We start from the raw sequence: 15,683 nt of genomic DNA on the forward strand, positions 1-15,683 counted from the left end.
GGTTCATTCCTTTGGAATGGCCTGCCAGAGTGGGATGAGAATTTTATTTCAAATTTATTTAGTGGAAGGTAAACCAATGTGGCTGCAGTAATTGTAACATACCTGCCTTGAGTCTGGCTCATTCCGCACATGCAGAATAATGCACTTTCAAACTGCTTTCAGTGCTGTTTGAAGCTGTGCGGAATAGCAAAATCCACTTGCAAACAGTTGTGAAAGTGGTTTGAAAATGCATTATTTTGCATGTGCGGAAGGAGCCTCTGTGTGTTCTCACATGTGTGTTGCATGTTTGCCTGCATGCAAAATTGTGTTCCTCTTCATTGGCACCGTTCCACAATATAAAAGCCTCTCGTGTAACCAATGCCTTGAAGGACTCTGGCAAGGTTGCCTCGGAACAGGTACAAAGGGTAGGGCTTCCAATTACTCTAAGTCCTCCTGTGCCTGCTTGTCCTTAGCTTGTCTGAGTAGTCTTCAGCATGTGAATGTGCTTTGATCCACAACCTGCTTTCTTAAATGTGAAAGAAGCTTTATGACTAAAGATTAAACTGGATCACATACATGGAAAATAGCAGTCATGCCTAGGAGGTATAGATCTAAGGAAAGAAAAACATAAGTCTAGCTACATTACATTATAAGACTTATATTAGAGGGACCAAACACATTCCCAGATTCCCTACCACCTTTTCATAGAGGAGGCTGGGTCTCAGCTCAGATTACAGCATTTTGACAAAGTATATGAACAAAAAATGAAGGAAGATTCTACCTTTTAAATTGCCTGCCTGCTTACATGAAAACCCCATCACCACCCTCACCCCCAAATTCAGAGTAGAATCCTACCCCTTGTGGAATATACTCCAAGCTCCCCCAATCAGATCTTTTGACATATCTGAGTGTTTTTATGACCAGCCATTCTTCTTTTGGAATGTAGGTAAAATTGAGCTTTTTCCAGCTAAAACCCATGTCCGGTTTTTCCTGACTCTCCCTCTCTTGCAGAAATAAACAGTTTCCTTGGTTTAAGAGTCCCTATTCATAAAAGTAATAACATTTTGCAGGTCACACTTTTGACCTGGTATTTTGTTCTGCCTGGAAGGAATGTGATCTGAGGATGAAGGAATTGATGGTCCCATTGCAATGGACAGAACACTATTAGACTTACAGGGATACCAGATTCTTTAGGAGTGGGGGATCTATGAAAATGATCTGCCTTTGAACCACATGGATCTAAATGGCTTCCTGGTGGCTCGGGGGGATTTCTGGTTGATATGGTTGTTGCTTGTGCCAATGTCTTGTTGACCTCTGGAATGAGAAAATGACTCAGGTGGTTGCCACCATCGCTCCTACGTGCCCTTTCTAAAGTGAGTCAAATGGCCCTTTGATTTCCTGAGGATACTTGGAAGTTTGAGGCCCACCACCTGTTTGTATGACCTAATTTTCAGAGTGCCCTATCTTATCTGTTAGGGGATTGGCATGTGTTCATACATACATGACAGATATTTCTATCTGCTGTTAAAATGAGTTAGACTGTGTACATCCTTTTCTGCATCTGTTTTCCTCTTACAGGTAGTGGCAAAAGAAGCATGGGAGAACCATCAACTCCGTAATGACTCAATTATCGTTGATATTTTTCATGGTCTTTTCAAATCCACGTTGGTTTGCCCAAAATGTTCTAAAGTTTCTGTGACTTTTGATCCCTTTTGCTATTTAACCCTTCCATTGCCCTTGAAGAAAGATCGGCCCATGGATGTGTTCTTGGTTTTTGCAGATCCTCAGCGCAGACCTACTCAAGTAAGTAAAGAATATTTGTGAATAGGGAACAAATGGGGAGGCCAATGAGGAATTGTACTGGAAACAATGAACATCCTTCTCTTATATATAATTCAACAGTAGCAGCTTAGTGTAGCTCTTTGTACAGCCCGTAATCCATGGACGTAGGTGGGGGGGGGGGGTTTCTCGGGTTTGAACCCCCGCATTCATGTCCAAAGCTCCGCCCCTCCGTTTGTGGGTTTTAAAAACATTTTAGTTCTTTTTTGGTTTTTGGCCTGCAGGGGGCGCATTGTTTGGGCTAGCAGCACCAAACTTTCAGGGATTGTTTGGGAGACTCTCCTTATGATACTACCCGGGTTTGGTGAGGTTTGGTTCAGGGGGTCCAAGGTTATGGACTCCCAAAGGGGGTGCCCCCATCCTCCATTGTTTCCAATGGGAGCTAATAGAAGATGGGGGCTACACCTTTGAGGGTCCATAACTTTGGACCCCCTGAACCAAACTTCACCAAACCTGGGATGTACTATCAGGAAAGTCTCTTATTGATACCACCCAGGTTTGGTGAAGTTTGGTCGAAGGAGTCCAAAGCTATGGATTCCCAAAGGGGGTGCCCCCATCCTCCATTGTTTCCAATGGGAGCTAATAGGAGATGGGGGCTACACCTTTGAGGGTCCATAACTTTGGACCCCCTGAACCAAATTTCACCAAACCTGGGTGGTATCATTAGGAGAGACTTCTAAAGATACCCTGAAAGTTTGGTGCTGCTAGCTTAACAATTGCACCCCTGACAGCAGGCACCCCCCAAATTTCTCCAGATTCTCCTTTTAAATCCACCCCCTTCAGCATGGATTTAAAGGGAGAATCTGAGGTCCTCAGTTTAGAAGAAGAAGAAGAAGAGTTTGGATTTATATCCCCCCTTTCTCTCCTGTAGGAGACTCAAAGGGGCTTACAATCTCCTTGCCCTTGCTCCCTCACAACAAACACCCTGTGAGGTGGGTGGGGCTGAGAGAGCTCCAAAAAGCTGTGACTAGCTAGCCCAAGGTCACCCAGCTGGTGTGTGTGGGAGTCCACAGGCTAATCTGAATTCCCCAGATAAGCCTCCACAGCTCAAGTGGCAGAGCAGGGAATCAAACCCGGTTCCTCCAGATTAGAATGCACCTGCTCTTAACCACTACGCCACATTGAAAGTGATGCTGTTTCAGGGTGGGGGATAATCCACCCCAAAACAGCATCACTTTCAATGTTGTTTAATTAGGGACCCCAGATTCTTCCTTTAAGGTGGATTTAAAAGGAGAATTTGGGCTCTCTAGTTTAAACACCATTGAAAGTGATTCTGTTTGGGGGTGGATTCCAGCATCACAGCGGCTGCCCGGGAGGGGCCCCCGCAAAACTCAGATTTTGCACCAGTCTCCATTTTCCCTCTATGCCTCTGCCCAGAGGGAAGGTGCAGGGGAGGGCAGGGCAGGGGAGTCTGCCATCCCCAACCTCGGAGAGCTGCTTTTATAAACACTAGGCCAGGGGCGGGGCTTGGGGAGCCGTGGCCATGCCCTAGGGGCGGTTGGGGGTGTGGCCCCACCCCCAAACCCCCCCATAAAAATCTATACCAATGTCCCTGCCATAATCTGAACATAATAATCACTTGAAAGCAAGTGTATTATCTTCCCATTTTGTATGTAAAAGTTCTTGTTCAAGATGGGTTGAACCTTACTACTGAGAGGAAGACTACAGGAAAGCAAACTGCTTCCTTGCTCTCCTTCCTTCCAGCTTGTGGGCAGTAGCTTGTGGGCAGAATGTGGATTTGGGAAATTATCTATTATGTGCTGTTAGAGGTAGAAACTTGCAAGAAGATGTTGTAGACTGGTCACTCCAGCCTTATAGCAGCATCCATGTAAGACTATTTCCCAGCTTAGTGGACTTAAAAGAGACAGGTTGCTATTTTTTCAGCTGAACCTACCTCTTAAAACCCCAAGGCAAGAAACACAGCCTTGTGAAAGAAGTCATTGTTGGTGTGTGCATAGGTTCTAGGTAGCTTGTTTTTAACTTCATTTTTCTATTTAATTTATGGTTACTAATATTTAAATGAATAATTTGCTGTAGAATCAAACATTTTGTACTTTCATGAATGCTGCTTTTTTGGTATACTTAATGCCAAAAAATTCATGTGTGTCTTTTCATACTTTTCGTATTTCATATTTTTTTGGCACTTGGTGTGTTGGTAGAATTGTGAAGGGAAGGCACTAAAAAGTGGTTGGCACATATTGACATGTGCTCGTGTTCAAACTTTTGGGGATGGAATGCTGGTTCTGGGGTTGTATAGCCCCCTCCCTTTCAGGACTCAGGATCTTGCCTTACCTCAATGACTGAAGTTGGTTGGAGATCTAGAAAGTTAAATATTTGAGAGTTTTTGCTCAGTTTTTGCCCAAAACCTAGGCCAAAAAAATTGGGGGGATTGACATTTGAAATTATTTTCTTGGGAGGAGAGGAGAATTCCCAACAACACCCATGTGCTCAGATTCTGAGCTGGGAGAGACAGATATGCTTTTTCAGAACTCTCAACTGAACCAGCTCATAAGGATTAAGATCATTCCAAATTCAGCTGGTGGGAGTTGGTCCATCACTACGGGCAACACTGATTGAGAAACTTGAAGATCTGTGAACTGATTTACTAAGTGTTTTTTATTGATAAATTATAGTTGTTGGGGAGGATCACTTCCATACATGATTTACTGATTTAGACACTTGTTGTCTGCTCTGACTGTAACACCTCTCAAAGGTCTCAAACAAAGGTATTTCATGTAACTTCTATCTGATCTGTCTTACTCCTGCTCCAAGTGAACCTCTGGAGCCACTTATTTGCCCTGTTGGAGGAAACATATAAGCTGTCTTTATAGCCTGTTTTACTGAATCTGTATCCTGCCTTTCCATTATTATGCTTAAGGCAACAAACAAAAATCAAAGTTGTATCAACACAAATTAGAAATGAGAAGGTTGGTAAAGTTATGGGAAACTAATACATTCAAGTGATTACAATGGGATAGTACAATGAGGGCTATTCTCTGGCTTTCCCTCCGCAGCTGTTATTGTTGTCTTCTCTGCCATCTTCAGGAATGCAAATAAAAGGCTGTTGAGGTCTCCATATATTAGAAGCCTTTCACACCCATTCAGAATAGCGTAATATTTTGGGGATTTCACAAACTGCCCATATTTCTCTTCCAGTTATAATTCTAAAAGGTGATTGAAGTTGGGAAAAACAGTATGGGGGAAAGGGGAAACTCCCAAATTGAGGTCTACCACGTGTGCTTTTTACCAATTAAAAAAAACTGTTTTGGAGTTACATTGATCCATTTTCTAACTTTATCTAAACTTCGAACTGTATTCTAACCTTCTAACCCTGTTTTCAGTCAAAATCTGAGGATTTAAAAAGCCATCAAATATATTTCCCAGTTTGGAGTATGACCTCCATCATGCTGATTTTTAAAATGTGTTAAAGCAGCTAGACTGCAGAGTCCTAGGTGGCAGAAGTATTCAAAACCAAGAAACTAAACAAAGAAAGGAAAAGCTTCAGGGAAAACCAAATGTGATGTTAGCACAAGCTACAGTGCCATACCTTTTACATTTTAAGGTGAATTCCTGGCAGTTCTGAGCATTGTTGGTGATGATGGATTGCTGGAATCATCTAAAAAACGTGCTGTGCTAAGGAAGATGGCAATGGCATAACTATTGGGAATAGAGAGTAAATAAATATAGAGATCTTTTGCTATACTGACCCAACTTGAAGTTTAAAAACAAGATACATAGCAACATCCACTTTATAGTAAGAACCTGATATGCCTTTTCTACTTTTTCCTACAGAGCGAGTTACCTTGAATCTGAATCAAAAAAGCAAACTGTGGTTTTACTTAAAACCCATAGAGGCATTCTTAGCTTTACATAGCTAGTTTACTAGTGGTTTTCTGCTTGTTTCTTAATGTATGTTCCATGCCAAGGTTCATTTTGCCTATGATAAATTTGTCTGTTTATTTCCAGTACCGGGTAGTTGTGCCAATGATGGGGGCTGTATCTGATTTGTGTGATGCACTCTCAAAACTTTCCAGCATCCCTGCAGACAATGTAAGCATAAACTGGATGATCAATTAAATGTGTGGACTCTGTTATAAACAGTAATCTTAACATATTAGTCAGACAGCTGTAATGACATTTTTTGAAGCTAGTTTAATATGTATAACTTTTTAAAGAAGAAAAAGACCTTATAAAGGGACATTTTTATCGAATAAGTTTCCTCTAATAGGGAAATATGCACATTTAGAGAATAACTGCACAATACTGAACATTTTTTATATCTCTTTTAGTTCTGTTGTTCATATTCAGCAAGGCTGTTCTTTGAAAGCATATGTCTTAAAGGGTTACTAAGTTTTGTTTTTAGATGAAGTGAACAGTTTGGTTCAAGATACAATATCTTAAAATGTTTGATGTCCACATGGTGTTCAAACAGAAAAGAAAGACAATGAAGTAAGATATATATCTTAAATGAAAATTAACTGATCTTGGTGCAAGGTTATAGTCTGATAAAACATGTAAAGAACAGCTACTTAAAATGTTTGAAAAGTGGTCTTGTCAAACGGTTAATGTTACCAGCCCTAAGCATATCAACTACACCACCTTGGGCTCATCCACTTGTAGATCATCTAGCTTGATATATTTCATTATGTGCCAATAATGCCCTTATACTGTCTGCATTGGACAGAGTTTGATCTCTGCATGGGAGAATCAATGAAGACAAACTGTAAAATAAGAAATCACATCATTCAGAAACCATCAGGGAACAGCCTAACCTACCTCACAGGGTGATTACTGTGAGGACAGAGTGGAAGAATGATGAATGATGTATAAATGATGTATTTTGGGTTCCCTGAGGGAAGAAAAGAGGTGTGTTAATTTTTTCCATCCTTCCCTTCTATCCAATCTGAATTGTCTTTGGCCCTCTTAAAGCCTTGCAGATATTGTTTCTTTGGCAAGCTGTTTCAGCAGCCGGTTGCTCAGCTTAGTAAAAGTCTGGTTTCTGACGGTTTTTTGTGATAGAAGCTAAACACTTTTTACAAAAATGATTTTTTTAAAAAATGAAAGGAAAATGGATAAATCATGCAGAAGGATCACTCATTCATGTTTTTAAACATGCTGAAGAACTACCATCGTTAACTTTGTTGTTCCCATATCATTATAAACAAAACCTTTTCATGGATTTACCAACCCTTGTATTTTCTGGATCTGTAATTTTGTTTTGAAGTGGCAGCTTAGATATGAGAGCAGTGTTCCATATTTAGATCATTCATTCATTAATGTGGGGGACCACAGAAGACTTCCAACAGAATGTGCACATTTCGAAGCTGCTAACAACCCATTATAAGCTCTCTATCTGAAGCAGTTACTCAGCCATTAATATAACATAATGAAGCAACCAGAGGGTCAGATGGTAAAATCATGGCTGGTTAATTCTAAAATATAAACAAAGATCTGGTTCTAAACAACTTGCATTTTAGAACGTAGCCAGAGAACATGTAATAAAAAGACTTGTGTGACTTTTCCAACCTAAGTTCTGGTATCCAGAGAGGCTAAATTCTTTACAAAGAAGACATTGGGCATTCCTATGCTATTTGTTCTTTCCTTTATTGGTTTATTAACCTTAATTCCAGGCATCTCATGAACTGCTGATGCTGAACCCCTTCATTGCTGCAGAGACTTTTGTTAAAAGTTCTGTAGAGAAATTATCCCTTGTTCTGAAGTGAAAGAAACTTAACTGTACCATATTTGTGGTTTCTAACTTTTAACCCTAATTTTTTGCGGTTTCAGATGATGGTGACAGATGTTTATAACCACAGATTCCACAAAATTTTTGAGATGGATGAGGGCTTAAGTCATATTATGCCAAAAGACAACATCTTCGTGTGAGTAACCACTTCTCTCAACAGGATGGATATTACTGTACATTGTACTTAATTTTTGGCTACCTATAACAACCTGATGCCCATAATCTCTTTTAAGAGTATTCCAACAGTTCTTCCATTGTGGTAGAGGCTGTCCTCATGAAATAACATGTGGCCTACCACTATGTGTACCATATCATCAGTGACTTTGCGGATGCATCTTTGTTAAATATTGCAGTTTTTCCAAATATACTGTTTTAGGGTCAGAATTCCAATTAGGAAAGGTAGTTGCAAGTTAAGGGTTTTTCTTCTGCTGTTTCCTCCCACACCTTGACTTGCAGTGTGCCTGATGTGGACTCAAATTGCTGAACATTTATTTCATTATTTTTGTTGATTTGTATAGCCCTGTGAAGCACTTATCTAACACTTGAGGACAAACTTAGTATGAATAGTTCCTTATCAGTCTGTTGTCATTTGAATACACACTACTAAAACTTGTCTTGTGGTAGTGGAATTGGTTGCCTTGAAACTGGTTTGGTCAAACATTATGTATAAATTGTGTTAAAGTGGAATAGAATCTGAGAAAGCTACAAGAAACTGGTAGACCTTGCATCTATTATTATTTCCTTCTATGTTGTGGCTATTTAGTGGGAGCATTTGATGCTTGTCCCCTATGTTGAAGACACAGATATAGTGATTGATGTCTTGAAAGAGAGAAAGATATTTACTTTATTAGCAGCAACAAAACACCTAAAATATACACATGGGCAATTACATTTCTAATGGAGATCACACATGTGATGGTATCCTGGTAGTTTTAGGCCTAAGAGTACATGAACACAACACATTTTGCAATAGAAGAAAAATAGCAGTACTATATTAATGTTATAATTCTGATTGAATTCCTTATCCAGTATTGGAGCTTTAAGTGCAATGCAGCTTAAAGCTCAAGTGAAGGCTACAAGAAAAGAGATCATTATCAAAGCTTCTGATGACTGAGTCCAAAGGCTATAATATTGTAAACGTACATGTATATATTTATTGGATTTTCACTTCATACAGCTTCTAGGATCTATTTATTTATTGTTTCAATTTCTATACCGCCCGATCCCCGAAGGGCTCCGATCTAGTAAATCATTGGCAATATCTGTTTGTGTATAAAAGTGTTATCCAATTCTTTAGTAAATTTTTTAAAAGGTTAGAGTTTATTCTGATTGAGAAGGCAGAAGAAACAAAAAACCTCTTCAGCCTCCCAAAAGCCCCCCATAGAGGAAAACAAGCTTCACCACCTAAACGGGTGGCGTAAATCTGTCTTCCTCGCCAGTGCCGTTCCTGGGGCCAAAGCCCAGTGGGAGCCGATTAATGTCAGCTCTGCTTCTGGGAATGCCTCCATTTTCATCAGCCTAAAAGTTAGGCCAGTGCAACTCTGGAAGCAGTGACCAGAAGCAGATCGGGTACCATGGAGCTCCACCTCCCTGTTTGCCCTTCTGGCTGGGACAAGTGAAAGCCTTGGCCATAGAATTCAGCGGGTGATCATAAGCAGGCCACTGTTCTCTGCGTCAGACTTTAATTTTGTAAAGGAAATCAGTGATTAGCAGAGTATCATTTTTGAGCAAGTTAGTTTTTAAGGATCTGTGATTTTCATACTTAATTTATTTTTAATCCTGTAGTACTAATAAGGAAATATCATGAAAGCAGTTCAGGATCTATGGATTTAAAGTTGTCTCAATTTTTCTGTGTAAAAATGGATATTATGTGTAGATTAATTTGTTGTCTGAAAACAAACTGTGGGATATTTCTTTTCCTTCATGAAAAGGAAATGTCTAGAATGGCTCTAGTGAAAAAATGACATCCAAACTCATGTTATTTATAGGTATGAACTGTAACTGGGAACGGATACTGGTACTAGCAATAGTTGAATACCTTTTTCATTATATTTTCTTTATTCTTATTCTGCCATAACACTGTTTTCATGGATGTTCTTAACACGTGAAGCTTTTGGGTGTACCCTAAGATTCTCAGCTGGTGTTAGAACACTAAATGGATTCCACAACTTGGGTTCAGTTGTGACCAAGCAGGTTTCTGTGCTTGCAACAAAACTTGGATTTCATGAGGTTGTGATTTTGGTTTCAAACCAACCTTTGTTGTTAGGGTTAGAAATGCACGGATATGAGGTTGAATCTGCTTTTCTGTTGGCAACAGCAAAGTCATGGTAGTATAAAAGTATGGCAACATTTCCCTGTGCGTTTGACAATATTGTAAATGCAGGTTCTTTAGCTGCACTGTGAAAGTATTAGTACTGAACAACATGGTCCTTATTTAAAAAGCATTTGGCTGTTTCATTTTCAAATAGTGCAGTCATCAAATACCTTTTGTTAACATCTACTAAAATGAAACAGAACTGTGCCAGCTTCTGTAGTTCACGAGAACTCTTCATCATTTACAAAATATTTACAAATAGTCAAGCAGGAATAACAAAAATAACATTGTGACATTTTCACAGTAAGGCCAGTGTCCTTCTTCTGTCTAACCAGATATTGTGGCACTGAAAATAATATCTGTGTCAAGTGTTTGATGTACTTATATTGGGATACTATCAATCGAACCCTATAAAATCTGCTTTTTCACAAGAACAAATCCAGTGGCATTATCTGTCTTTTCATGGTTTGCTAGTTGAGGCCTGCTTTACCTACAAACATTTGTGCATTCATTATATATAGGAATATATTTCCCTTGTCTCTCAATAAATGTAATTATCAAAAAGCATATCTTGTTTTAATATTCAGACAAGATTCAGGGTGGTATTTCAGTTTAAAAAGGAGTCAAGACTCCTATTGCTTCCTTTTAGCAAAAACCACAATTAAGACCTTGAGACTTATTACATAACTGAATATATTTAAGGCCTTCATAGAGGCTTCCACAAAAATTACCTGTATAATTTTACAGACACACATCATTTTCTCTGCCTGCAAGAGATTCATCTGTGACACTGTTGACCAGATAAATGGCTGTTCATGTCTAGCCTAGGAAGTAACTTGGATATAAACATGGATATAAATATGTTCTGGATGTTTTGAACCCATAAACCCTAGCCCTGAAGAAAAACAATACAGAAATTTGGGAGGGAAATCAGTAGATCTGCAATACTTGATTTCTTATTGGTCCTAAATTGCTTTAAGAACATAAAATATATTATCTATTACTTGTTATATAAAATTATACTATTTGGCATATTTATGAAATTTAGAAGTATAATGTCTTAGGTTTGCTACAATTTCTGCCTTATACTAAACAAGGAGACAACTGCTAACAGCTGTACCTTATAACTGCCTTATACTATCATAGCTTTTTGATGAGAACTGTGGATGGGGCAGGGGAGAAATAGAAAATACAAACATTATATAGTAACCAATAAGGTTTATTATTTGGACTTAGGATCAATCTCCATACAGTCTCAGTATTAGGGACTCTCAGCAGGCTTGTATATTCAGTTGAACTTAGCACTGAAAAAATTGTGTTAGATCCCATGGAATATTTCTTAAAACACAAGATAGGAATTGCTAGTAGCCCTTGCATTCCAATTTGATAATATCCTATCTTGCATTTCCACTAGTGTAAAACACAGTGCAAGGTATATTTCAGCAGCCCTCCCTCCAAATAATTATTTTTCCTGATTAAACTGTAACCCACTTCCAAATTGGACTGCAGTGACTGTGACCTTTTCCAAACAGATCTCCTAAAACGTTTGTAAAATGTTTTCAACCCCCCCCCCCCACACACACACACTCTCTTTTGTTCCCCCCTTGAAACGATTCCTGGCCACTATTGCGTGATTTCCCCCAACCTTTTTTTTTTAGTACTGTGTAGAATTTATAAATCAATGCTTCACAGCATCATGCTGCATTCTATACTCTTCTTTCTCGATGCTTCAAAGATTGGCAGGGGATGATGGGAACTGTAGTCCATAACATCTGCAGGGCCGCGAGTTTAACACCTGTGCTTTAAAGTGTAGCTTTGATCAACAGTTCAATAAAGTTACTAAAGGTCTTACTTTGTAACAGTTACTACATCTCTTATATGGATGTTACCCAAGCTATGGTGTAAGATTCCATATATACTGGCAAATTATGGTTTGGAACTGCTGGTCTTAAATTTTCCATCTGTTCAGTTCTTCCACTTGACCCGCAGAGGTATGTAGATGTACAGCCATGGCTGTAACTATGATTTGTCATTTCCATTATCTTGGGGCCTTTCCCCACTATCGTCGTTCCCCTCCATGCCGCGTGCTGCTCTCAGCGCGCTGCATCCCAGGCGCACGCCCGGCCATCCCCACGACCTCGCGCTCTGCGCGGGGCCATCAAAAGGCGCCGTTAAGAAGAGCACCTGGGATGCTGCGCGCTGAGGGGCGCGACAGCAGCAGCTTCGGGGCGGCTGCGCTGTCGCCGCCCCTCTCAGTGGGGAGTGCCGAGGGACCACGCGCTACTCTCCTCGAGTAGTGCGGGGCTTAAGGTAAGTGAGGAAAGGCCCTTGGTTAGCACAAACAGCGGCTTCTGATTGTGGCCTGCCCGCCTGCTGCACACCATGGATAGGCAAGTCAAACATTGCCATAAACTTATTTAACCTTGGCTTGGTATGATGTCTGATAGGAGGCAGTATATACAGTTGAAACAAGATGTATCTATCCATATCAGCAGTTATACCTGTTGTGAAGTAACAAACTAGCACAATCGTCTGGCAGGTTGAGTAAACAGAGTAATTTTATGCCAAGGGAATTATTTTAAAAGGGTATTAGTTGACATAGTAAACAGCAAACAACTAATGCAAGTAAACAGGGAAAAGCTGCAAATAAAAGTAAATCCCATACTGTTTTATAGCTTCCATTTTTAAAATATGATTCTTAATATGTAATGCATTTTTGTATGACTTTGTTCTTCTTTCCGTGTGGCTTGTGACACTGTCTGGCTTCCAAATACTTTTTTTTTCCTCTCAGTCATCTTGCCCCTATCTTCTGCTAGCAGAAATGGTGCAGTTAGCTATGCTGTAATCTCCCATGGAACTCTTCTCATACTTAGTGGTCAGTTACCTGATTAATCTGAAACTAGCAGATGGGTTAGAAAGTTTCTTAATTGCAAGAAGTTTCAGCTTGATGAAGGATGTGTACAAAAACATGAATTAGGAATGCTTCTAATTGAATCAACATCTCTAGGGAAGGACATATTGTCATAAAGGTGATCTGCAAATCAGTCTGACAAACATGACATTAATATGGGTTGTTTATGCTGAATGCCCCTTTTACTTGAGGCTTAACTAAAAGGAGCATTCGGCACACAGCCCAAACACTTGCTATCTTTTTTCCTTAGGTCCCATGATGTCCAGCCCCACTAGGCTCCTGCTCCGATGTAAATCCCCAGCATACACCATGATGGTGATGTCACATCACCCAGAACTCTGCTGGAGCATGGAGCCAGCCTACAAGGGGTCAGGTAAGTGTTTCTCAAATTATGCTGCACAAGTATGCAGAGTCTTTGCTGGTTGGTTTTTTTCTTGGATTTCTTGTTTGTTTCCAATTGGTTTTGGCTCATGCAGCCTGAGAAATTGAATATGTTTGAGAGCCTCTGTTCTTTTAGCCTGGGTAATGGGGGCATTCACATATATATAATTTAAATTTGACAAAACTTAGCCAAACTGGTTTGCAGGTCACCTTTAACTTACAGAAATGTATGAAACTTCAGCACCAAATAACATATATTCTCATGTCAACCATTCTTTTCTCCCTCTCCTTTGCTCTGGGCTGTTCTGAAGTGGTGGAAGATTGAATGGCTTTCAACCTAATATTTAGAACCAAATTTATCATATTTGATCAAATAGGCTTGTGTTGTCTTTCTGTTTTGTCTCTAGAAACTACATGTTTCTGATTTGTTATGCAAATAGAGCAGTTTGCAATTAGGAAACAGTTTGACCCTGGAGTGTTCTCTGTTAAAGGCTGTGCATTCTGAAATAGAGAGGTTTTGAATTGTTCTGCCCTTTGCCCTAAAGGAAAGTTCTGATTTGCTATATGATTTGCTATCTACTTGCTTTTGAAGTAGGAAATATTAGTTCCGCCTCTTTGTAACCATTTAGTGCAATTTAAAACATTGTTCAAAGTTGGTACTTAACTGAGGCTGGGATAAGAAGCACCTGAGTAAAGCACAATTCAAATTAGTCTGTTAATATTGTTAGATTAAGAGCTGTAGCTGTTCAGTGAACCAGCTCTTTTCTTGGAAGCCACATTGTTGTAGGTGCTAGTGCTGCCTGGTGGCAACAGGATTCCTGGTATGGTGTTTTTCTGCATTTGGTCCTCAGTAGGGAGCACTTTTTCAAGGATTTTCTTAAACTAGCAATTGCTGCAAAAATATATTGTATTGGGATATCATATGTCAATTATAAATTTAAAAAAAACACCTCAAAAAGCCACTCTGCAGACTCTGGGGAAGGGAAAATGGCTGTCATCTAGATGGGAAGGTCTGGTTTTTCTTGATCCCACACACATAGTACTTAATGTCATCTGGGCTCTATTGCCATCTTCTTAGACCTTCACAGTGAAGCAACTTTGGGAAAGATCAGGGAAACCCGAGGAGGGGAACATGTGCACCATCGTTCTATGGATATAGCATCAGACTTAGGGTAAATAATCCATGTGCAACAGGTCAAGGAGGAATTCCAGGAAAATTCAAGCACCAGCCAGCGACTTTAGAGAGAGGTTAGGTACAGTTTGCACATTGTGTCCTGGGTATTACTTATTTATTTGGCAGCTCTCTCAAATGTCAATAGAGAATAAAGTAGGACTGTTCTGGGCAATCGACATTTCATTACAAGTTATGCTAGAGGATAATATCATTTGGTCTCATGTGTTATTCATTGAGCTTGTTTGCTTGACAACGGAATATTTAGTTCAGTCTTGGGAGTCTGTACTGTTGGATGTATTTACCATGTGAGAGTTTATTATCAGAACTGTTCTTGTGCTCTGCACCTTGGTTAAAGCTCATGAATATGATCTCATAAAGGTGTATTGGGGATAGTAATCCCTCTGATAAATATGGGGATTGCCAAAGTGGCTTTAGTTGCATCAGAGCCGTACTTTAACTCAGGAATCTTTTCTGTTCTTGTGTCAGCAGCCTCTCAGTTCCATATAACCAAGCTAACATGTGAAGAATTTTATATTTAGGATTGTTGGGGAATATCTCAGGTGGTAATTGTAGTGTTTATGTGTTTGTGCAGCTGGGTCAACAGGACTAGTAGAATCTGGCTTGAGGACAAGGTACCAGAATTTTAATACTGGGGTCCAGCAAATAGAATATCTCTTGGTTCACCCCACCCCCTCCAACATGCAAGTACCATGTACTTAATTGCATCAATTAAGTACATGAACTTAATTGCGTATCACTTTCACTATGAAGAATGGGTTTCTTGTTAAGTAGCCCTGGTAGGGGCAGTCCCTGTGCCCTGCCCTACAGAGAAGTGGTGAGTGAATATAGCTTAGCTTATCTGCTGAAAATGTTTGTCTATTAATCCTGGCTACTAATATGTGTAGAATTCCATTTGATGGGGAGCCCTCAATACTATGCATGGCTGGGTAGGGTGGGGAAGAGAAGAGAAGCAATGGGGAGGTTTGCATTGGGCAGTAGTAAAAATGTTCTAGTCTGTCACTTCATCTTTTATTGCCCTTAGAAGCTATTGCTGACTTCTAAATTCTTGTGTATCCTTTAAACCATTTGTTTAACCTGGCTGTTAAAATCACATGCTGAGACTTTCTACTGGTAGTACTCAATATTTTTAATGAAGTCCAGCCTGCAATAAACTTTGCTGTCTGTGCTTTAGGTTCACACAAAATAAAGCAAGATTTTTTAGTAATAGCATGAATAAGAAAGAATTTACAGAAACCCCACAGCATGGCAGAGCCCTGCCTACATGGCTATATGGATAGTCTCTTCAGGGCTCCAGTAGTGCAGTTTGCCTAATAGTAGC

General features: G+C 39.8%; 1 protein-coding gene across 3 annotated transcripts in view; it reads left to right on the plus strand.

Annotated features, from left to right (window-relative positions):
• Nucleotides 1–15,683, plus strand: part of USP4 (ubiquitin specific peptidase 4) — a 53,679-nt gene that overhangs the window by 26,474 nt on the left and 11,522 nt on the right. For 2 of the 3 annotated variants that reach the window (XM_048488708.1, XM_048488709.1), the window contains 3 exons: nt 1,558–1,782; nt 5,785–5,868; nt 7,606–7,700. In XM_048488708.1, coding sequence (XP_048344665.1) covers nt 1,558–1,782; nt 5,785–5,868; nt 7,606–7,700 — 404 coding nt within the window. Of the gene's footprint in view, nt 1–1,557; nt 1,783–5,784; nt 5,869–7,605; nt 7,701–13,039; nt 13,163–15,683 lie in introns of all 3 variants that reach the window. The other variant, XR_007243859.1, reaches the window with a different exon arrangement.

This window comes from Sphaerodactylus townsendi, linkage group LG03 (assembly GCF_021028975.2).
Source record: "Sphaerodactylus townsendi isolate TG3544 linkage group LG03, MPM_Stown_v2.3, whole genome shotgun sequence".
Taxonomy (NCBI): Eukaryota; Metazoa; Chordata; class Lepidosauria; order Squamata; family Sphaerodactylidae; genus Sphaerodactylus; species Sphaerodactylus townsendi.